This window comes from Oncorhynchus gorbuscha, linkage group LG20 (assembly GCF_021184085.1).
Source record: "Oncorhynchus gorbuscha isolate QuinsamMale2020 ecotype Even-year linkage group LG20, OgorEven_v1.0, whole genome shotgun sequence".
In the NCBI taxonomy this organism is placed as follows: domain Eukaryota; kingdom Metazoa; phylum Chordata; class Actinopteri; order Salmoniformes; family Salmonidae; genus Oncorhynchus; species Oncorhynchus gorbuscha.
In genome coordinates, this window is record NC_060192.1 from 40,156,649 (window position 1) to 40,180,188 (window position 23,540).

General features: G+C 44.1%; 1 protein-coding gene across 2 annotated transcripts in view; it reads left to right on the forward strand.

Annotated features, from left to right (window-relative positions):
* LOC124007011 (glutamate receptor ionotropic, kainate 1-like) overlaps positions 1 to 23,540 on the forward strand; it is a 116,181-nt gene that overhangs the window by 76,634 nt on the left and 16,007 nt on the right. For both annotated transcript variants that reach the window (XM_046317245.1, XM_046317246.1), the window contains exons 14-15: positions 243 to 361; positions 20,742 to 20,959. In XM_046317245.1, the coding sequence (XP_046173201.1) occupies positions 243 to 361; positions 20,742 to 20,959 (337 nt within the window). The remainder of the gene's footprint in view (positions 1 to 242; positions 362 to 20,741; positions 20,960 to 23,540) is intronic.

Sequence of the window (23,540 nt, forward strand, 5' to 3'; positions counted from 1 at the left end):
AAAAATAACAGCATTAGGTTTTTATTGGTTTCAATTCAGTCTTTAACTGTGGTTCATGTTGTCGATTGTAACTAAAGTACAGTATGTCACTATGTGCTGTGTTTTACTCTCTCTCTCTCCCTCTCTCCCCCTTCCTCCCCCTCATTCCCCTCTCCCTCCCCATTCTCTCCCCTTTCTCCTTCCCCTTCTCTCCCCCTCCCCTCTTTCCTCTCCCTCCCTCTCTCCTCTCCCTCCTCCCCCAGGTTTACTCCCTACGAGTGGTACAACCCTCACCCCTGCAACCCCTCATCAGAGTTGCTAGAGAATAATTTCACCTTACTCAATAGTTTCTGGTTCGGAGTGGGAGCTCTCATGCAGCAAGGTATTTAGGTTACAGGTCAATGTTAACACCCATCCTAGAGGCTGCTGGGACCACTGGGTTTATAGATACTGGGTCATGGGGCCACTGAGCCGGTCCTGTGGTCGGTACTGTGGGCCGGTAAACTCCTATTTCTACAGTAAAGACCCTACTGATACTGTAAACCCTGAACTGAGCCGTAACCTTTTAGTAACCTTCTAGTAACCTTTTGGTAACCTTTTAGTAACCCTTTATAGTAACCTTTTAGTAACCGTTAGTAACCTTTAGTAACCTTCTAGTAACCTTTAGTAACCTTTTGATAACCTTTAGTAACCTTTTAGTAACCTTCTAGTAACCATTAGTAACCTTTTAGTAACCCTTTAGTAACCTTTAGTAACCTTCTAGTAACCCTTTAGTAACCTTTTAGTAACCCTTTAGTAACCTTTTAGTAACCCTTTAGTAACCTTTTGGTAACCTTTTAGTAACCTTTAGTAACCTTTAGTAACCTTTTAGTAACCTTTAGTAACCTTTGGTAACCTTTAGTAACCTTTTAGTAACCCTTTATAGTAACCTTTAGTAACCTTTTAGTAACCTTTAGTAACCTTTTAGTAACCTTTAGTAACCTTTTAGTAACCCATTAGTAACCTTTTTGTAACATTTAGTAACCCTTTAGTAACCTTTTAGTAACCCTTTATTAACCTTCTAGTAACCCTTAGTAACCTTTAGTAACCTTTAGTAACCTTCTAGTAACCTTTAGTAAACTTTTAGTAACCCTTTAGTAACCTTTTAGTAACCCTTTAGTAACCTTCTAGTAACCCTTAGTAACCTTTAGTAACCTTTTAGTAACCCTTTATAGTAACCTTTAGTAACCTTTAGTAACCTTTAGTAACCTTTTAGTAACCTTCTAGTAACCCTTAGTAACCTTTATTAACCTTTAGTAACCTTTAGTAACCTTTAGTAACCTTTTAGTAACCTTTTAGTAACCTTTTAGTAACCTTCTAGTAACCTTTAGTAACCTTTAGTAACCTTTTAGTAACCCTTTATAGTAACCTTTAGTAACCTTTTAGTAACCTTTTATTAACCTTTTAGTAACCTTTTATTAACCTTTAGTAACCTTTTAGTAACCTTTAGTAACCTTTCAGTGACACCTACAGTTATAGTAGTACAACACCCTCCCCTCCCCGCTCTCAACCAAACCAACATCTGAATAACATCATCATTTAGTCAATTAATAATCTAAACATAACTACATCTATAAATAATCTAAACAAAACTTAATCTATAAATAATCTAAATCTATAAATAATCTAAATATAACTAAATATATACATCTAAATATATAAATCTAAATATAACTAAATATATAAATCTAAATATAACTAAATATATAAATCTAAATATCTAAATCTAAATATATCTAAATATATCAATGTAAATATATAAATCTAAATATATAAATCTAAAATATATCTAAATATATAAATCTAAATATATAAATCTAAATATAACTAAATATATAAATCTAAATATAACTAAATATATAAATCTAAATATATCTAAATATATAAATCTTAATATATAAATCCAAATATAACTAAATATATATATCTAAATATATCTAAATATATAAATATAAATATATAAATCCAAATATAACTAAATATATAAATCTAAATATATATAAATATCTACATCTAAATATATCGAAATATATAAATCTAAATATATAAATCTAAATATAACTAAATATATAAATCTGAATATATCTAAATATATAAATCTAAATATATAAATCTAAATATAACTAAATATATAAATCTAAATATATCTAAATATATAAATCCAAATATAACTAAATATATATATCTAAATATATCTAAATATAACTAAATATATAAATCTAAATATATCCAAATATATCTAAATATATAAATCCAAATATAACTAAATATATAAATCTAAATATATCTAAATATATAAATCTAAATATATAAATCCAAATATAACTAAATATATATATCTAAATATATCTAAATATATCAATCTAAATATATAAATCCAAATATAACTAAATATATCAATCTAAATATATATAAATATATAAATCTAAATCTAACTAAATATATAAATCTAAATATATATAAATATAACTAAATATATAAATCTAAATATATCCAAATATAACTAAATATATACATCTAAATATATCCAAATATATCTAAATATATAAATCTAAATATATAGATCCAAATTTAACTAAATATATAAATCTAAATATAACTAAATATATAAATCTAAATATATCCAAATATAACTAAATATATACATCTAAATATATCTAAATATATACATCTAAATATAACTAAATATATAAATCTAATTATTACTAAATATATACATCTAAATATATACATCTAAATATAACTAAATATTTACATCTATAAATAATTTAAAGATAACTAAATCTATTAATAATCTAAACATAACTAAATCTATAAATAATCTAAACATAACTAAATCTATTAATAATCTAAACATAACTAAATCTAAACATAACTAAATCTATTAATAATCTAAACATGTCTAAATCTATAAATAATCTAAACATGTCTAAATCTATAAATAATCTAAACATGTCTAAATCTATAAATAATCTAAACATCCCTCAACCCTCCATTACAGCTTCCTGTTTCATCCCTCAACCCTTCATAACAGCTTCCTGTTTCATCCCTCAACCCTTCATAACAGCTCCCTGTTTCATCCCTCAACCCTTCATAACAGCTTCCTGTTTCATCCCTCAACCCTCCATTACAGCTTCCTGTTTCATCCCTCAACCCTTCATAACAGCTTCCTGTTTCATCCCTCAACCCTTCATAACAGCTTCCTGTTTCATCCCTCAACCCTCCATTACAGCTTCCTGTTTCATCCCTCAACCCTCCATTACAGCTTCCTGTTTCATCCCTCAACCCTCCATTACAGCTTCCTGTTTCATCCCTCAACCCTCCATTACAGCTTCTTGTTTCATCCCTCAACCCTCCATTACAGCATCCTATTGTATCCCTCAACCCAATCCCTTAACCTCAACAAGGCTCTAGCAGGTTTTACAGTATATGCTAGGTGTGTGCGTGTGTTTGTGAGTGAGTGAGTGACCGCATGCATGTCTGATTCTCTGTGTGTGCGTCCGTCCGTGTGTATGTCACCTAGCTTTGTGTACCAGTGTGGAGTTTACGGTGGCCTCTAGCGGTCTGTGGGATGGTGTGTGATAGTACCTCTGCCTTGGATACATGGCAGTAAACCCCACCAGACTCCTCTCTGAAATACACTATTCATGGATTTTATTCTGGAAGCTCCGTAAAGGGTAACATGTTAAAAGAAGTGTACAAATGAACCCTGAGGTAATGTTCTGGAGACATGGTAACCCTGAGGTAATGTTCTGGAGACATGGTAACCCTGAGGTAATGTTCTGGAGACATGGTAACCCTGAGGTAATGTTCTGGAGACACGGTTACCCTGGGGTAATGTTCTGGGGACATGGTAAGCATGAGGTAATGTTCTGGAGACATGCCTACTGTTCTGGAGACATGGTAACCCTGGAGTAATGTTCTGGGGACATGGTTACCCTGGGGTAATGTTCTGGGGACATGGTTACCCTAGAGTAATGTTCTGGAGACATGGCAACCCTGAGGTAATGTTCTGGAGACATGGTAACCCTTAGGTAATGTTCTGGAGACATGGTAACCCTGAGGTAATGTTCTGGAGACATGGTAACCATGGGGTAATGTTTTAGAGACATGGTAATGCTGAGGTAATGTTCTGGAGACATGGTTACCCTTAGGTAATGTTCTGGAGACATGGTAACCCTGAGGTAATGTTCTGGAGACATGGTAACCCTGGGGTAATGTTTTAGAGACATGCTTACCCTGAGGGAATGTTCTGGATACATGGTAATGCTGAGGTAATGTTTTAGAGACATGGTAACCCTGAGATAATGTTCTGGAGACCTGCTTACCCTGATGTAATGTTCTGGAGACATGGTAACGCTGGGGTAATGTTCTGGAGACATGGTAACCCTGAAGTAATGTTTTAGAGACATTGTATCCCTCCTGAGGTAATGTTCTGGAGACATGGTAACCCTGAGGTAATGTTTTAGAGACATGGTAATGCTGAGGTAATGTTCTGGAGACATTCTTACCCTGAGGTAATGTTCTGGAGACACGGTAACCCTGAAGTAATGTTTTAGAGACATGGTATCCCTCCTGAGGTAATGTTCTGGAGACATGGTAATCCCGAGGTAATGTTTTAGAGACATGGTAACCCTGAGATAATGTTCTGGAGACATGGTAACCCTGAAGTAATGTTTTAGAGACATGGTATCCCTCCTGAGGTAATGTTCTGGAGACATGGTAACCCTGAGGTAATGTTCTGGAGACATGGTAACCCTGAAGTAATGTTTTAGAGACATGGCATCCCTCCTGGGGTAATGTTCTGGAGACATGGTAATCCCGAGGTAATGTTTTAGAGACATGGCATCCCTCTTGAGGTAATGTTCTGGAGACATGGTAACCCTGAGGTAATGTTTTAGAGACATAGTATCCCTCCTGAGGTAATGTTCTGGAGACATGGTAACCCTGAGGTAATGTTTTAGAGACATGGCATCCCTCCTGAGGTAATGTTCTGGAGACATGGTAACCCTGAGGTAATGTTTTAGAGACATAGTATCCCTCCTGATGTAATGTTCTGGAGACATGGTAATGCTGGGGTAATGTTCTGGAGACATGGTAACCCTGAAGTAATGTTTTAGAGACATGGCATCCCTCCTGAGGTAATGTTCTGGAGACATGGTAACCCTGAGGTAATGTTTTAGAGACATAGTATCCCTCCTGAGGTAATGTTCTGGAGACATGGTAACCCTGAGGTAATGTTCTGGAGACATGGTAACACTGAGGTAATGTTCTGGAGACATGGTAACCCTGAAGTAATGTTTTAGAGACATAGTATCCCTCCTGGGGTAATGTTCTGGAGACATGGTAATCCCGAGGTAATGTTTTAGAGACATGGTAATCCTGCGGTAATGTTTTAGAGACATGGTAATCCTGAGGTAATGTTTTAGAGACATGGTAATGCTGCGGTAATGTTCTGGAGACATGGTAACCCTGAGGTAATGTTCTGGAGACATGGCAACACTGAGGTAATGTTCTGGAGACATGGCAACACTGAGGTAATGTTCTGGAGACATGGTAACCCTGAGGTAATGTTCTGGAGACATGGTAACCCTGAGGTAATGTTCTGGAGACATGGCAACCCTGAGGTAATGTTCTGGAGACATGGTAACCCTGGGGTAATGTTCTGGAGACATGGTAACCCTGAGGTAATGTTCTGGAGACATGGTAACCCTGAGGTAATGTTCTGGAGACATGGTAACCCTGGGGTAATGTTCTGGAGACATGGTAACCCTGAAGTAATGTTTTAGAGACATGGTATCCCTCCTGAGGTAATGTTCTGGAGACATGGTGTCCCTCCTGAGGTAATGTTCTGGAGACATGGTAACCCTGAGGTAATGTTCTGGAGACATGGTAACCCTGAGGTAATGTTCTGGAGACATGGTAACCCTGGGGTAATGTGCAGGAGACATGGTAACCTTGAGGTAATGTGCAGGAGACATGGTAACCCTGAGGTAATGTGCAGGAGACATGGTCAACTTTTTTGTTTGTGTTTGTGGTGTGTTTGCCCATGTTTGTGTTGTTGTGGTCTCTGTGTATTTCTCTCTTTTGCTCTCTGTCTCTCTCCCTGCCCTTTCTGTCACTCTCTCTCTCCCTGCCCTCTCCGTCTCTCTCTGTCTCTCTCCCTGCCCTTTCTGTCTCTCTCTCTCCCTGCCCTCTCTGTCTCTCTCCCTGCCCTCTCTCTGTCTCTCTCCCTACCCTCTCTGTGTCTCTCTCCCTGCCCTCTGTGTCTCTCTCCCTACCCTCTCCGTCTCTCTCTCCCTGCCCTCTGTGTCTCTCTCCCTGCCCTCTCCGTCTCTCTCTGTGTCTCTCTCCCTGCCCTCTCTGTGTCTCTCTCCCTGCCCTCTCTGTCTCTCTCCCTGCCCTCTCTGTCTCTCTCCCTGCCCTCTCTGTCTCTCTCCCTGCCCTCTCTGTGTCTCTCTCCCTGTCCTCTGTGTCTCTCTCTCCCTGCCCTCTCCGTCTCTCTCTGTGTCTCTCTCCCTGCCCTCTCTGTCTCTCTCTGTGTCTCTCTCCCTGCCCTCTCTGTCTCTCTCCCTGCCCTCTCTGTGTCTCTCTCCCTGTCCTCTGTGTCTCTCTCTCCCTGCCCTCTCCGTCTCTCTCTGTCTCTCTCTGTGTCTCTCTCCCTGCCCTCTCTGTCTCTCTCTGTGTCTCTCTCCCTGCCCTCTCTGTCTCTCTCTCCCTGCCCTCTGTCTCTCTCTCCCTGCCCTCTCTGTCTCTCCCTCCCTGCCCTCTCTGTCTCTCCCTCCCTGCCCTCTCTGTCTCTCCCTCCCTGCCCTCTCTGTCTCTCTCTCCCTGCCCTCTCTGTCTCTCTCTCCCTGCCCTCTCTGTCTCTCTCTCTCTCTCCCTGCCCTCTCCGTCTCTCTCTCCCTGCCCTCTCTGTCTCTCCCTGCCCTCTCTCTCTCTCTCTCTCTCTCTCTTTCTCTGTCTCTCCCTCCCTGCCCTCTCTGTCTCTCTCTCCCTGCCCTCTCTGTCTCTCTCTCTCTCTCTCCCTCTCTCTCTCTCTCTCTCTCTCTCTCTCTCTCTCTCTCTCTCTCTCTCTCTCTCTCTCTCTCTCTCTCTCTCTCTCTCTCTCTCTCTCTCTCTCTCTGTCTGTCTCTCCCTGCCCTCTCTCTCTCTGTCTCTGTGTGAGGTTTCACTGTGGTACAGAAACAACTGTCATGGAATTGACAAACCTCTCTTGCACGATATGTACTTTTTACTGTTTTTGTTGTTGTTATGATTGCTATTCTCACACTCTCTTCATCATGCACATGACTGAACTATTTTTATTTATTTAACCTTTATTTAACCAGGTAGGCTAGTTGAGAACACCTTTATTTAACCAGGTAGGCTAGTTGAGAACACCTTTATTTAACCAGGTAGGCTAGTTGAGAACACCTTTATTTAACCAGGTAGGCTAGTTGAGAACACCTTTATTTAACCAGGTAGGCTAGTTGAGAACACCTTTATTTAACCAGGTAGGCTAGTTGAGAACACCTTTATTTAACCAGGTAGGCTAGTTGAGAACACCTTTATTTAACCAGGTAGGCTAGTTGAGAACACCTTTATTTAACCAGGTAGGCTAGTTGAGAACACCTTTATTTAACCAGGTAGGCTAGTTGAGAACACCTTTATTTAACCAGGTAGGCTAGTTGAGAACACCTTTATTTAACCAGGTAGGCCAGTTGAGAACACCTTTATTTAACCAGGTAGGCTAGTTGAGAACACCTTTATTTAACCAGGTAGGCTAGTTGAGAACACCTTTATTTAACCAGGTAGGCTAGTTGAGAACACCTTTATTTAACCAGGTAGGCTAGTTGAGAACACCTTTATTTAACCAGGTAGGCTAGTTGAGAACACCTTTATTTAACCAGGTAGGCTAGTTGAGAACACCTTTATTTAACCAGGTAGGCTAGTTGAGAACACCTTTATTTAACCAGGTAGGCCAGTTGAGAACACCTTTATTTAACCAGGTAGGCCAGTTGAGAACACCTTTATTTAACCAGGTAGGCTAGTTGAGAACACCTTTATTTAACCAGGTAGGCTAGTTGAGAACACCTTTATTTAACCAGGTAGGCTAGTTGAGAACACCTTTATTTATCCAGGTAGGCTAGTTGAGAACACCTTTATTTAACCAGGTAGGCTAGTTGAGAACACCTTTATTTAACCAGGTAGGCTAGTTGAGAACACCTTTATTTAACCGGGTAGGCTAGTTGAGAACACCTTTTTTAACCAGGTAGGCCAGTTGAGAACACCTTTATTTAACCAGGTAGGCCAGTTGAGAACACCTTTATTTAACCAGGTAGGCCAGTTGAGAACACCTTTATTTAACCAGGTAGGCTAGTTGAGAACACCTTTATTTAACCAGGTAGGCTAGTTGAGAACACCTTTATTTAACCAGGTAGGCTAGTTGAGAACACCTTTATTTAACCAGGTAGGCTAGTTGAGAACACCTTTATTTAACCAGGTAGGCCAGTTGAGAACACCTTTATTTAACCAGGCAGGCTAGTTGAGAACACCTTTATTTAACCAGGTAGGCCAGTTGAGAACACTTTTATTTAACCAGGCAGGCTAGTTAAGAACACTTTTATTTAACCAGGCAGGCTAGTTAAGAACACCTTTATTTAACCAGGCAGGCTAGTTGAGAACACCTTTATTTAACCAGGTAGGCTAGTTGAGAACACCTTTATTTAACCAGGTAGGCTAGTTGAGAACACTTTTATTTAACCAGGTAGGCTAGTTGAGAACAAGTTCTCATTTGCAAATGCGAACTGGCCAAGATAAAGAAAAGCAGTGTGACACAGACAACAACACAGAGTTACACATGGAGTAAACAACAACACAGAGTTACACATGGAGTAAACAACAACACAGAGTTACACATGGAGTAAACAACAACACAGAGTTACACATGGAGTAATAAATAATAACCAATAACACAAACAAGTCAATAACACAGTAGAGAAAAGAACGTCTATATACAGTGTGTGCAAAAGGCACGAGGAGTTAATAAATAAGCAATAGGAGCGAATAATTACAATTACAATTAACACTGGAGTGATAAATGAGTAGAGATACTGGTGTGCAAGTAGAGATACTGGTGTGCAAGTAGAGATACTGGTGTGCAAGTAGAGATACTGGTGTGCAAGTAGAGATACTGGTGTGCAAGTAGAGATACTGGTGTGCAAGCAGAGATACTGCAAGCAGAGATACTGGTGTGCAAGCAGAGATACTGGTGTGCAAGCAGAGATACTGGTGTGCAAGCAGAGATACTGGTGTGCAAGTAGAGATACTGGTGTGCAAGTAGAGATACTGGTGTGCAAGCAGAGATACTGGTGTGCAAGTAGAGATACTGGTGTGCAAGTAGAGATACTGGTGTGCAAGTAGAGATACTGGTGTGCAAGTAGAGATACTGGTGTGCAAGCAGATATACTGGTGTGCAAGTAGAGATACTGGTGTGCAAGCAGAGATACTGGTGTGCAAGCAGAGATACTGGTGTGCAAGCAGATATACTGGTGTGCAAGTAGAGATACTGGTGTGCAAGTAGAGATACTGGTGTGCAAGCAGATATACTGGTGTGCAAGTAGAGATACTGGTGTGCAAGCAGATATACTGGTGTGCAAGTAGAGATACTGATGTGCAAGCAGAGATACTGGTGTGCAAGTAGAGATACTGGTGTGCAAGCAGATATACTGGTGTGCAAGTAGAGATACTGGTGTGCAAGCAGAGATACTGGTGTGCAAGTAGAGATACTGGTGTGCAAGCAGATATACTGGTGTGCAAGCAGAGATACTGCAAGCAGAGATACTGGTGTGCAAGCAGAGATACTGGTGTGCAAGCAGATATACTGGTGTGCAAGTAGAGATACTGGTGTGCAAGTAGAGATACTGGTGTGCAAGTAGAGATACTGGTGTGCAAGTAGAGATACTGGTGTGCAAGCAGATATACTGGTGTGCAAGCAGATATACTGGTGTGCAAGTAGAGATACTGGTGTGCAAGCAGATATACTGGTGTGCAAGCAGATATACTGGTGTGCAAGCAGATATACTGGTGTGCAAGCAGATATACTGGTGTGCAAGCAGAAAATTAAATAAAGCAGAAAATAAAATAAAGACAGGTAGATTGGGTGGGCTATTTACAGATGGACTATGTAGAGCTGCAGTGATTGGTTAGCTGCTCAGATAGCTGATGTTTAAAGTTGGTGAGGGAAATAAAAGTCTCCAGCTTCAGCGATTTTTGCAATTTGTTCCAGTCACTGGCAGCAGAGAAGTAGAAGGAAAGGCGACCAAGTGGGGTGTTGGCTTTAGGGATGATCAGTGAGATATACCTGCTGGAACGGGTGCTACGGGTGGGTGTTACTATGGTGACCAGTGAGCTGAGATAAGGCGGAGCGTTACCCAGCATAGACTTATAGATGACCTGGAACCAGTGTATCCGGCTACAAATATGTAGCGAGTGCCAGCCGACTAGAGCATACAGGTCGCAGTGGTGGGTGGTATAAGGGGATTTGGTAACAAAACTAATGGCACTGTGATAGACTGCATCCAGTTTGCTGAGTAGAGTATTAGAAGCTATTTTGTAAATGACATCGCCGAAGTCGAGGATCAGTAGGATAGTCAGTTTTACGAGGGTATGTTTGGCAGCATGAGTGAAGAAGGCTTTGTTGCGAAATATAAAGCCGATTCTAGATTTGATTTTGGATTGGAGATGTTTAATATTAGTCTGGAAGGAGAGTTTACAGTCTAGCCAGACACCTAGGTACTTATTGAGTCTGCCGATAAGAATACGGTGATTGACAAAGTCGAAAGCCTTGGCCAGGTTGATTAAGACGGCTGCACAGTACTGTCTTTTATCGATAGCGGTTGTGATATCGTTTAGGACCTTGAGCGTGGCTGAGATGCACCCGTGGCCGGCTCGGAAATCGGATTGCACAGTGGAGAAGGTACGGTGGGATTCGAAATGGTCGGTGATCTGTTTATTAACTTCGAAGACTTTAGAAAGGCAGGGCAGGATGGATATAGGTCTGTAACAGTTTGGGTCTAGAGGCAGGGCAGGGCAGGGCAGGATGGATATAGGTCTATAACAGTTTGGGTCTAGAGGCAGGGCAGGGCAGGGCAGGATGGATATAGGTCTGTAACAGTTTGGGTCTAGAGTGTCACCCCCTTTGAAGAGGGGGATGACCGCAGCAGCTTTCCAATCTTTAGGGATCTCGGACGATACAACAGAGAGGTTGAACAGGCTGGTAATAGGGGTTGCAACAGTGGCGGCGGATAGTTTTAGAAAGAGAGGGTCCAGATTGTCTAGCTGATTTGTACTGGAAGACAGTGGAGCCACATGACAAAGAACACCTGTTATTAGACTCTAGTGATGTATAGACTGAGTCGTACAGAGACAGGTTGGTAGAAGAGAAGTCACACAACCACCCCACACACACACACACACACACCTCTCCGTAAACAGAGATAAACGTTGCTGCTCAGCCCCCACACACACACACACACACACACACACACACACACACACACACACACACACACACACACACACACACACACACACACACACACACACACACACACACACACACACACACACACCTCTCCGTAAACAGAGATAAACGCTGCTACTCAGCCCTCTTTGACAGCTTTATATTAGTGTGATCTATCACAGCCCTCGGAGTCCCTCTCCTCTCCTCATCTCTCTCTGTCTCACACAAACACATACTCACACTTGTATAACTAACCTTGTAGAGACACACAATTCAGTCCCATTCAAAATCATATTTTCCCTAACCTTAATAACCCAAAAATAACTAATCATAACCCTAGCTCCTAACCCTAGCTCCTAACCCTAGCTCCTAACCCTAGCTCCTAACCCTAATTCTAACCCTAGCTCCTAACCCTAATTCTAACCCTAGCTCCTAACCCTAATTCTAACCCTAATTCTAACCCTAATTCTAACCCTAATTCTAACCCTAGCTCCTAACCCTAATTCTAACCCTAATTCTAACCCTAGCTCCTAACCCTAATTCTAACCCTAGCTCCTAACCCTAATTCTAACCCTAGCTCCTAACCCTAATTCTAACCCTACCTCCTAACCCTAGCTCCTAATTCTAATCCTAGCTCCTAACCCTAATTCTAATCCTAGCTCCTAACCCTAATTCTAACCCTAGCTCCTAACCCTAATTCTAACCCTAGCTCCTAACCCTAATTCTAACCCTAGCTCCTAACCCTAATTCTAACCCTAGCTCCTAACCCTAATTCTAACCCTACCTCCTAACCCTAGCTCCTAATTCTAATCCTAGCTCCTAACCCTAATTCTAATCCTAGCTCCTAACCCTAATTCTAAACCTAGCTCCTAACCCTAATTCTAAACCTAGCTCCTAACCCTAGTTCTAATCCTAGCTCCTAACCCTAATTCTAACCCTACCTCCTAACCCTAGCTCCTAATTCTAATCCTAGCTCCTAACCCTAATTCTAATCCTAGCTCCTAACCCTAATTCTAAACCTAGCTCCTAACCCTAATTCTAAACCTAGCTCCTAACCCTAGTTCTAATCCTAGCTCCTAACCCTAATTCTAATCCTAGCTCCTAACCCTAATTCTAACCCTACCTCCTAAACCTAGCTCCTAAACCTAATTCTAACCCTACCTCCTAACCCTAATTCTAATCCTAGCTCCTAACCCTAATTCTAAACCTAGCTCCTAACCCTAATTCTAAACCTAGCTCCTAACCCTAGTTCTAATCCTAGCTCCTAACCCTACCTCCTAAACCTAGCTCCTAACCCTAATTCTAAACCTAGCTCCTAACCCTAATTCTAATCCTAGCTCCTAACCCTAATTCTAACCCTAGCTCCTAACCCTAATTCTAACCCTACCTCCTAATCCTAGCTCCTAACCCTAATTCTAACCCTACCTCCTAAACCTAGCTCCTAAACCTAATTCTAACCCTAGCTCCCAACCCTAGTTCTAATCCTAGCTCCTAACCCTAATTCTAACCCTAGCTCCTAACCCTAGTTCTAATCCTAGCTCCTAACCCTAATTCTAACCCTACCTCCTAAACCTAATTCTAACCCTACCTCCTAAACCTAGCTCCTAACCCTAATTCTAAACCTAGCTCCTAACCCTAATTCTAATCCTAGCTCCTAACCCTAATTCTAAACCTAGCTCCTAACCCTAATTCTAACCCTACCTCCTAAACCTAGCTCCTAAACCTAGCTCCTAAACCTAATTCTAACCCTAGCTCCTAATCCTAGCTCCTAACCCTAATTCTAACCCTACCTCCTAAACCTAGCTCCTAACCCTAATTCTAACCCTACCTCCTAAACCTAGCTCCTAAACCTAATTCTAACCCTACCTCCTAATCCTAGCTCCTAACCCTAATTCTAATCCTAGCTCCTAAACCTAATTCTAACCCTACCTCCTAACCCTAATTCTAATCCTAGCTCCTAAACCTAATTCTAATCCTAGCTCCTAAACCTAATTCTAACCCTACCTCCTAACCCTAGCTCCTAATTCTAACCCTACCTCCTAATCCTAGCTCCTAACCCTAATTCTAATCCTAGCTCCTAAACCTAATTCTAACCCTACCTCCTAACCCTAATTCTAATCCTAGCTCCTAAACCTAATTCTAATCCTAGCTCCTAAACCTAATTCTAACCCTAGCTCCTAACCCTAGTTCTACCCTTAACTTTAAACCCCTAGAAATAGCATTTGACCTTGTGGGGACCAACAAAATTGTTTGTTTACTATTATTAGTAAACAAACATAGTTAAAGTTAAAGTTTTACGTACACTTAGGTTGGAGTCATTAACTTGTTTTTCAACCACTCCACAAATGTATTGTTAACAAACTATAGTTTTGGCAAGTCGGTAAAGATATCTACTTTGTGCGTGACACAAGTAATTTTTCCAACAATTGTTTACAGACAGATTATTTAACTTATAATTCACTGTATCACAATTCCAGTGGGTCAGTAAGTTTACATACACTAAGTTGACTGTGCCTTTAAACAGCTTGGAAAATTCCAGACAATTATGTCATGGCTTTAGAAGCTTCTGATAGGCTAATTGGCATCATTTCAGTCAATTGGAAGTGTACCTGTGGATGTATTTCAAGGCCTACCTTCAAACTCAGTGTCTCTTTGCTTGACATCATGGGAAAATCAAAATAAATCAGCCAAGAACTCAGGGGGAAAAAAGTAGACCTCCACAAGTCTGGTTCATCCTTGGGAGCAATTTCCAAATGCCTGAAGGTACCACTTTCATCTGTACAAACAATAGTACGGATGTATAAACACCATGGGACCACGCAGCTGTCATACCGCTCAGGAAGAAGACGCGTTCTGTCTCCTAGAGATGAACGTACTTTGTTGCGAAAAATGCAAATCAATCCCAGAACAACAGCAAAGGACCTTGTGAAGATGCTGGAGGAAACAGGTACAAAAGTATCTGTATCCACAGTAAAACAAATCCTATATCGACATAACCTGTAAGGCCGCGAAAGCACACCATGCGATTATTACACCATGCGATTATTACACCATGCGATTATTACACCATGCGATTATCTGAGGACAGCGCCCCGCATACAAAAGCATGAACAAAATAAATTCTACCAGGCATGTGCGTCACGAAAGTCAGAAATAGTGATCAAATAAATGCCTTACCTTTGAAGATCTTCTTCTGTTAGCACTCCAAAAGGGTCCCAGCTACATCACAAATGGTCCTTTTGTTCGATAAAGTCTTTATATCCCCCCAAAAAATCAGTTTAGCTGTTTAGCTGTTTAGCTGGCGCGCTCCAGTCAATAATCCACCAGTTTCCCTCCTTTAACCTCATAGTCCGCCCCATCCCGCATGCGGTCGCATTACTACTGTCATGTTTGTCATTTATTATCATGTCTTGTCCCTGTGCTCCCCATTCTATTCGTTTCCCTCTGCTGGTCTTATTAGGTTCTTTCCCTCTTTCTGTCCCTCTCTCTCCCCCTCCCTCTCTCACTCTCTCGCTCTCTCTTCTCTCTGTCGTTCCGTTCCTGCTCCCAGCTGTTCCTATTCCCCTAATCATCATTTAGTCTTCCCACACCTGTTCCCGATCCTTTCCCCTGATTAGAGTCCCTATTTCTTCCTTTGTGTTCCGTTCCTGTCCTGTCGGTTCCTTGTTTAGAATTCACCGTGCTGTGATTGTGTATCGCCCTGTCCTGTCGTGTTTTTGCCTTCATCAGATGCTGCGTGTGAGCAGGTGTCTCTGTCAGCTACGGCCTGCGCCTACCCGAAGCGACCTGCAGTCTGTGGCCGCTTCTCCTGTTATTCCCCTCTACAGACTAGAGGATTTCTGTTATTCCCTGTTTGGACATTTCCTGTTAAGGATTCAGGATTTGTCGTTTTCTGTTTGGACTTGAATAAACTCTGTTTCTGTTAAGTCGCTTTTGGGTCCTCTTTCACCTGCATGACAGAAGGAACCGACCAAGGAATGGACCCAGCGACTTCAGACGCTCGTTACACTGCCGTCAAGATCCAAGGAGCCATGCTCGGCAGACACGAGCAGGAATTGTCTGCTGCTCGCCATGCCGTGGAGAACCTGGCCGCTCAGGTTTCCGACCTCTCTGGACAGTTCCAGAGTCTACGTCTCGTGCCACCTGTTACTTCCTGGCCTGCCGAGCCTCCAGAACCTAGGGTTAATAACCCACCTTGCTACTCCGGGCAGCCCACTGAGTGCCGCTCCTTTCTCACGCAGTGTGAGATTGTGTTCTCTCTCCAACCCAACACATACTCTAGAGAGAGAGCTCGGGTTGCTTACGTCATTTCACTCCTTACTGGCCGGGCTCGAGAATGGGGCACAGCTATCTGGGAGGCAAGGGCTGATTGCTCTAACAAGTTCCAGAACTTTAAAGAGGAGATGATTCGGGTTTTTGACCGTTCAGTTTTTGGTGGGGAGGCTTCTAGGGCCCTGGCTTCCTTATGCCAAGGTGAACGGTCCATAACGGATTATTCTATTGAGTTTCGCACTCTTGCTGCCTCTAGTGAGTGGAACGAGCCGGCGCTGCTCGCTCGTTTTCTGGAGGGACTCCACGCAGTGGTTAAGGATGAGATTCTCTCCCGGGAGGTTCCTTCAGATGTGGACTCTTTGATTGCTCTCGCCATCCGCATAGAACGACGGGTAGATCTTCGTCACCGGGCTCGTGGAAGAGAGCTCGCATCAACGGTGTTTCCCTGCTCCGCATCGCAACCATCTCCCTCCTCTGGCTTTGAGACTGAGCCCATGCAGCTGGGAGGGATTCGCATCTCGACTAAGGAGAGGGAACGGAGGATCACCAACCGCCTGTGCCTCTATTGCGGAGTTGCTGGACATTTTGTTAATTCATGTCCAGTAAGAGGCCAGAGCCCATCAGTAAGCGGAGGGCTACTGGTGAGCGCTACTACTCAGGTCTCTTCATCTAGATCTTGTACTACTATGTCGGTCCATCTACGCTGGACCGGTTCGGGTGCTACATGCAGTGCCTTGATTGACTCTGGGGCTGAGGGTTGTTTCATGGACGAAGCATGGGTTCGGAAACATAACATTCCTTTCAGACCGTTAGACAAGCCTACGCCCATGTTTGCCTTAGATGGTAGTCATCTTCCCAGTATCAAATTTGAGACACTACCTTTAACTCTCACAGTATCTGGTAACCACAGTGAGACTATTTCTTTTTTGATTTTCCGTTCACCGTTTACACCTGTTGTTTTGGGTCATCCCTGGCTAGTATGTCATAATCCTTCTATTAATTGGTCTAGTAATTCTATCCTATCCTGGAACGTTTCTTGTCATGTGAAGTGTTTAATGTCTGCCATCCCTCCCGTTTCTTCTGTCCCTACTTCTCAGGAGGAACCTGGCGATTTGACAGGAGTGCCGGAGGAATATCATGATCTGCGCACGGTCTTCAGTCGGTCCCGAGCCAACTCCCTTCCTCCTCACCGGTCGTATGATTGTTGTATTGATCTCCTTCCGGGGACCACTCCTCCTCGAGGTAGACTATACTCTCTGTCGGCTCCCGAACGTAAGGCTCTCGAGGATTATTTGTCTGTGTCTCTTGACGCCGGTACCATAGTGCCTTCTTCCTCTCCGGCCGGGGCGGGGTTCTTTTTGTTAAGAAGAAGGACGGTACTCTGCGCCCCTGCGTGGATTATCGAGGGCTGAATGACATAACGGTTAAGAATCGTTATCCGCTTCCCCTTATGTCATCAGCCTTCGAGATTCTGCAGGGAGCCAGGTGCTTTACTAAGTTGGACCTTCGTAACGCTTACCATCTCGTGCGCATCAGAGAGGGGGACGAGTGGAAAACGGCGTTTAACACTCCGTTAGGGCATTTTGAGTACCGGGTTCTGCCGTTCGGTCTCGCCAATGCGCCAGCTGTTTTTCAGGCATTAGTTAATGATGTTCTGAGAGACATGCTGAACATCTTTGTTTTTGTCTATCTTGACGATATCCTGATTTTTTCTCCGTCACTCGAGATTCATGTTCAGCACGTTCGACGTGTTCTACAGCGCCTTTTAGAGAATTGTCTCTACGTAAAGGCTGAGAAGTGCTCTTTTCATGTCTCCTCCGTTACTTTTCTCGGTTCCGTTATTTCCGCTGAAGGCATTCAGATGGATTCCGCTAAGGTCCAAGCTGTCAGTGATTGGCCCGTTCCAAGGTCACGTGTCGAGTTGCAGCGCTTTTAGGTTTCGCTAATTTCTATCGGCGTTTCATTCGTAATTTCGGTCAAGTTGCTGCCCCTCTCACAGCTCTTACTTCTGTCAAGACGTGTTTTAAGTGGTCCGGTTCCGCCCAGGGAGCTTTTGATCTTCTAAAAGAACGTTTTACGTCCGCTCCTATCCTCGTTACTCCTGACGTCACTAGACAATTCATTGTCGAGGTTGACGCTTCAGAGGTAGGCGTGGGAGCCATTCTTTCCCAGCGCTTCCAGTCTGACGATAAGGTTCATCCTTGCGCTTATTTTTCTCATCGCCTGTCGCCATCTGAGCGCAACTATGATGTGGGTAACCGTGAACTGCTCGCCATCCGCTTAGCCCTAGGCGAATGGCGACAGTGGTTGGAGGGGGCGACCGTTCCTTTTGTCGTTTGGACAGACCATAAGAACCTTGAGTACATCCGTTCTGCCAAACGACTTAATGCCCGTCAAGCTCGTTGGGCGTTGTTTTTCGCTCGTTTCGAGTTTGTGATTTCTTACCGTCCGGGTAGCAAGAACACCAAGCCTGATGCCTTATCCCGTCTGTTTAGTTCTTCTGTGGCTTCTACTGATCCCGAGGGGATTCTTCCTTATGGGCGTGTTGTCGGGTTAACAGTCTGGGGAATTGAAAGACAGGTTAAGCAAGCACTCACGCACACTGCGTCGCCGCGCGCTTGTCCTAGTAACCTCCTTTTCGTTCCTGTTTCCACTCGTCTGGCTGTTCTTCAGTGGGCTCACTCTGCCAAGTTAGCTGGTCATCCCGGTGTTCGAGGCACTCTTGCGTCTATTCGCCAGCGCTTTTGGTGGCCGACTCAGGAGCGTGACACGCGCCGTTTCGTGGCTGCTTGTTCGGACTGCGCGCAGACTAAGTCGGGTAACTCTCCTCCTGCCGGTCGTCTCAGACCGCTCCCCATTCCTTCTCGACCATGGTCTCACATCGCCTTAGACTTCATTACCGGTCTGCCTTTGTCTGCGGGGAAGACTGTGAGAGCCGCCAATAAACGCAGGATTAAGAGTCCAAGGTATTGTTGCGGCCAGAGAGTGTGGCTTTCCACTCGCAACCTTCCTCTTACGACAGCTTCTCGTAAGTTGACTCCGCGGTTCATTGGTCCGTTCCGTGTCTCCCAGGTCGTCAATCCTGTCGCTGTGCGACTGCTTCTTCCGCGACATCTTCGTCGCGTCCATCCTGTCTTCCATGTCTCCTGTGTTAAGCCTTTTCTTCGCACCCCCGTTCGTCTTCCCCTCCCCCTCCCGTCCTTGTCGAGAGCGCACCTATTTACAAGGTACATAAGATCATGGACATGCGTTCTCGGGGACGGGGTCACCAATACTTAGTGGATTGGGAGGGTTACGGTCCTGAGGAGAGGAGTTGGGTTCCGTCTCGGGACGTGCTGGACCGTTCACTCATCGATGATTTCCTCCGTTGCCGCCAGGATTCCTCCTCGAGTGCGCCAGGAGGCGCTCGGTGAGTGGGGGGGTACTGTCATGTTTGTCATTTATTATCATGTCTTGTCCCTGTGCTCCCCATTCTATTCGTTTCCCTCTGCTGGTCTTATTAGGTTCTTTCCCTCTTTCTGTCCCTCTCTCTCCCCCTCCCTCTCTCACTCTCTCGCTCTCTCTTCTCTCTGTCGTTCCGTTCCTGCTCCCAGCTGTTCCTATTCCCCTAATCATCATTTAGTCTTCCCACACCTGTTCCCGATCCTTTCCCCTGATTAGAGTCCCTATTTCTTCCTTTGTGTTCCGTTCCTGTCCTGTCGGTTCCTTGTTTAGAATTCACCGTGCTGTGATTGTGTATCGCCCTGTCCTGTCGTGTTTTTGCCTTCATCAGATGCTGCGTGTGAGCAGGTGTCTCTGTCAGCTACGGCCTGCGCCTACCCGAAGCGACCTGCAGTCTGTGGCCGCTTCTCCTGTTATTCCCCTCTACAGACTAGAGGATTTCTGTTATTCCCTGTTTGGACATTTCCTGTTAAGGATTCAGGATTTGTCGTTTTCTGTTTGGACTTGAATAAACTCTGTTTCTGTTAAGTCGCTTTTGGGTCCTCTTTCACCTGCATGACAACTACAGCCTCAAGCTCATTACCATAAAAAATACCTTTAAAATGAAACGTTACCAATAAACTTCTCCAAACAAGTCATACAATGTTTACAATCAAACCTCAGGTACCCTAATACGTAAATAAATGATACAATTTAAGACGGAGAATCGTTATTGTCTTTACCGGAGATAAACAACAAAGAACGAGCTCTCATCCACGCGCATGAAAACACTACAGCCAAAATGGGAGCCACTTAGAAAAACTACGAATTCTAGCTCATTTTTCCAAAGACAAGCCTGAAACTCTAAAGACTGTTGACATCTAGTGGAAGCCCTTGGAACTGCAATCTGGGAGGATTTTGCCTCATAATAAACATGACAGGCATTGGAAACACTGGTAGGCTGAACATTTTGGATGGTTTCTCCTCGGGTTTTCACCTGCCATATCAGTTTTGTTATACTCAGACATTATTTTAACAGTTTTAGAAACTTTAGAGTGTTTTCGCTCCTTCTTTTCCCCTCCCTCTCCTTCCCTCCCTACCTCTCTCCCTCCCTCCCTCCCTACCCCTCCCTCCCTCCCTCTCTCTCTCTCCCTCTCCTTCCCTCCCTCCCTCCCTCTCCTTCCCTCCCCACCCTTCCCTCCCTCCCTCCCTCTCTCTCCCTCCCTCCCTCCCTCTCTCTCTCTCTCTCTCTCTCTCTCTCCCTCCCTCCCTACCCTTCCCTCCCTACCCTTCCCTCCCTCCCTCCCTCCCCTCCCTCCCTACCCTTCCCTCCCTCCCCCTCTCTCTCTCTCTCTCTCTCTCTCTCTCTCTCTCTCCCTTCCCTTCCCTCCCTACCCTTCCCTCCCTCTCCTTCCCTCCCTACCCTTCCTTCCCTTCCTTCCCTCCCTCTCGCTCTCTCTCTCTCCCTCTCCTTCCCTCCCTCTGTCCCTATAACCATCTCCCCCCGCCTGCTGTCTCTACCCAGGGTCAGAGTTGATGCCTAAGGCCTACTCCACCCGTATAGTAGGAGGCATCTGGTGGTTCTTCACCCTGATCATCATCTCCTCCTACACGGCCAACCTGGCTGCCTTCCTAACCGTGGAGAGGATGGACGCCCCCATCGACTCGGCTGACGACCTGGCTAAACAGACCCGTATAGAGTACGGATCAGTCAGGGACGGGTCCACCATGACCTTCTTCAAGGTGAGTGTGTGTGTCTGTGGCTGTGTGTCTGTGGCTGTGTGTCTGTGGCTGTGTGACTGTGGCTGTGTGTCTGTGGCTGTGTGTCTGTGGCTGTGTGTCTGTGGCTGTGTGTCTGTGGCTGTGTGTCTGTGGCTGTGTGTCTGTGTCTGTGGCTGTGTGGCTGTGTGTCTGTGTCTGTGTGGCTGTGTGTGTGGCTGTCTGTGTCTGTGTCTGTGTGTCTATGTCTGTGTGTGTGGCTGTCTGTGTCTGTGTCTGTGTGTCTATGTCTGTGTGTGTGGCTGTCTGTGTGTCTGTGTGTGTGTGGCTGTCTGTGTCTGTGCGTGTGTGTGTGGCCGTGTGTGTGTGGCTGTCTGTGTGTGTGTGTGTGTGTGTGTGTGTGTGTGTGTGTGTGTGTGTGTGTGTGTGTGTGTGTGTGTGTGTGTGTGTGTGTGTGTGTGTGTGTGTGTGTGTGTGTGTGTGTGTGTGTGGCCGTGTGTGTGTGTGGCTGTGTGTGTGTGGCCGTGTGTGTGTGTGGCCGTGTGTGTGTGTGGCCGTGTGTGTGTGTGTGTGTGTGTGTGCGTGTGTGCGTGTGTGTGTGTGTGTGTGTGTGTGTGTGTGTGTGTGTGTGTGTGTGTGTGTGTGTGTGTGTGTGTGTGTGTGTGTGTGTGTGTGTGTGTGTGTGTGTGTGTGTGTGTGTGTGTGTGTGTGTGTGTGTGTGTGTGTGTGTGTGTGTGTGTGTGTGTGGCTGTCTGTGTGTGTGTGTGGCCGTGTGTGTGTGGCTGTCTGTGTGTGTGTGTGTGTGTGTGTGTGTGTGTGTGTGTGTGTGTGTGTGTGTGTGTGTGTGTGTGTGTGTGTGTGTGTGTGTGTGTGTGTGTGTGTGTGTGTGTGTGTGTGTGTGTGTGCCGTGTGTGTGTGTGTGTGTGGTGTGTGGCCGTGTGTGTGTGTGTGTGTGTGTGTGTGTGTGTGTGTGTGTGTGTGTGTGTGTGTGTGTGTGTGTGTGTGTGTGTGTGTGTGTGTGTGTGTGTGTGTGTGTGTGTGTGTGTGTGTGTGTGGAGAGAATGGACGCGATAGACTGATGGCTAAACAGACCCGTATAAAATACAGCTGGCTCAGGCAGGGGTCCAGCATGACCTTTTTCAAGGTGAGAAAGAGAGGTAGTTGGGTGGGCTATTTACAGATGGGCTATTTACAGATGGGCTATTTACAGATGGGCTATTTGCAGATGGGCTATTTACAGATGGGATATTTACAGATGGGCTATTTACAGATGGGCTATGTACAGATGGGTTATGTACAGATGGGCTATTTACTGATGGGCTGTTTACAGATGGGCTATTTACAGATGGGCTGTTTACAGATGGGCTATTTACAGATGGGCTATTTACAGATGGGCTATTTACAGATGGGATATTTACAGATGGGATATTTACAGATGGGCTATTTACAGATGGGATATTTACAGATGGGCTATTTACAGACTATTTACAGATGGGATATTTACAGATGTGATATTTACAGATGGGCTATTTACAGATGGGCTCTTTACAGATGGGATCTTTACAGATGGGATATTTACAGATGGTCTATTTACAGATGGGAAATTTACAGATGGGCTATTTACAGATGGGGTATTTACAGATGGGCTATTTACAGATGGGCTATGTACAGATGGGCTATTTACAGATGGGATATTTACAGATGGGCTATTTACAAAAGGGATATTTACAGATGGGATATTTACAGATGGGCTATTTACAGATGGGCTATGTACAGATGGGTTATGTACAGATGGGCTATTTACTGATGGGCTGTTTACAGATGGGCTATTTACAGATGGGCTGTTTACAGATGGGCTCTTTACAGATGGGCTATTTACAGATGGGCTATTTACAGATGGGCTATTTACAGATGGGATATTTACAGATGGGCTATTTACAGATGGGAAATTTACAGATGGGCTATTTACAGACTATTTACAGATGGGATATTTACAGATGGGATATTTACAGATGGGCTATTTACAGATGGGCTCTTTACAGATGGGCTCTTTACAGATGGGATATTTACAGATGGGCTATTTACAGATGGGAAATTTACAGATGGGCTATTTACAGATGGGCTATTTACAGATGGGCTATTTACAGATGGGCTATGTACAGATGGGATATTTACAGATGGGATATTTACAGATGGGCTATTTACAAAAGGGATATTTACAGATGGGATATTTACAGATGGGCTATTTGCAGGTGGGCTATTTGCAGGTGGGCTATTTACAGATGGGCTATTTACAGATGGGCTGTTTACAAATGGGATTTACAGATGGGCTATTTGCAGGTGGGCTATTTACAGATGGGCTATTTACAGATGGGCTATTTACAGATGGGATATGTACAGATGGGCTATTTACAGATGGGAGGTTTACAGATGGGCTATTTACAGATGGGCTATTTACAGATGGACTATTTACAGATGGGCTATTTACAGATGGACTATTTACATATGGGCTATTTACAAATGGGCTGTTTACATCTCTGCATCTCTCTGTAGTTTCTACCTCAACCCAACCCTGCTGTTCCCTCTGCATCTCTCTGTAGTTTCT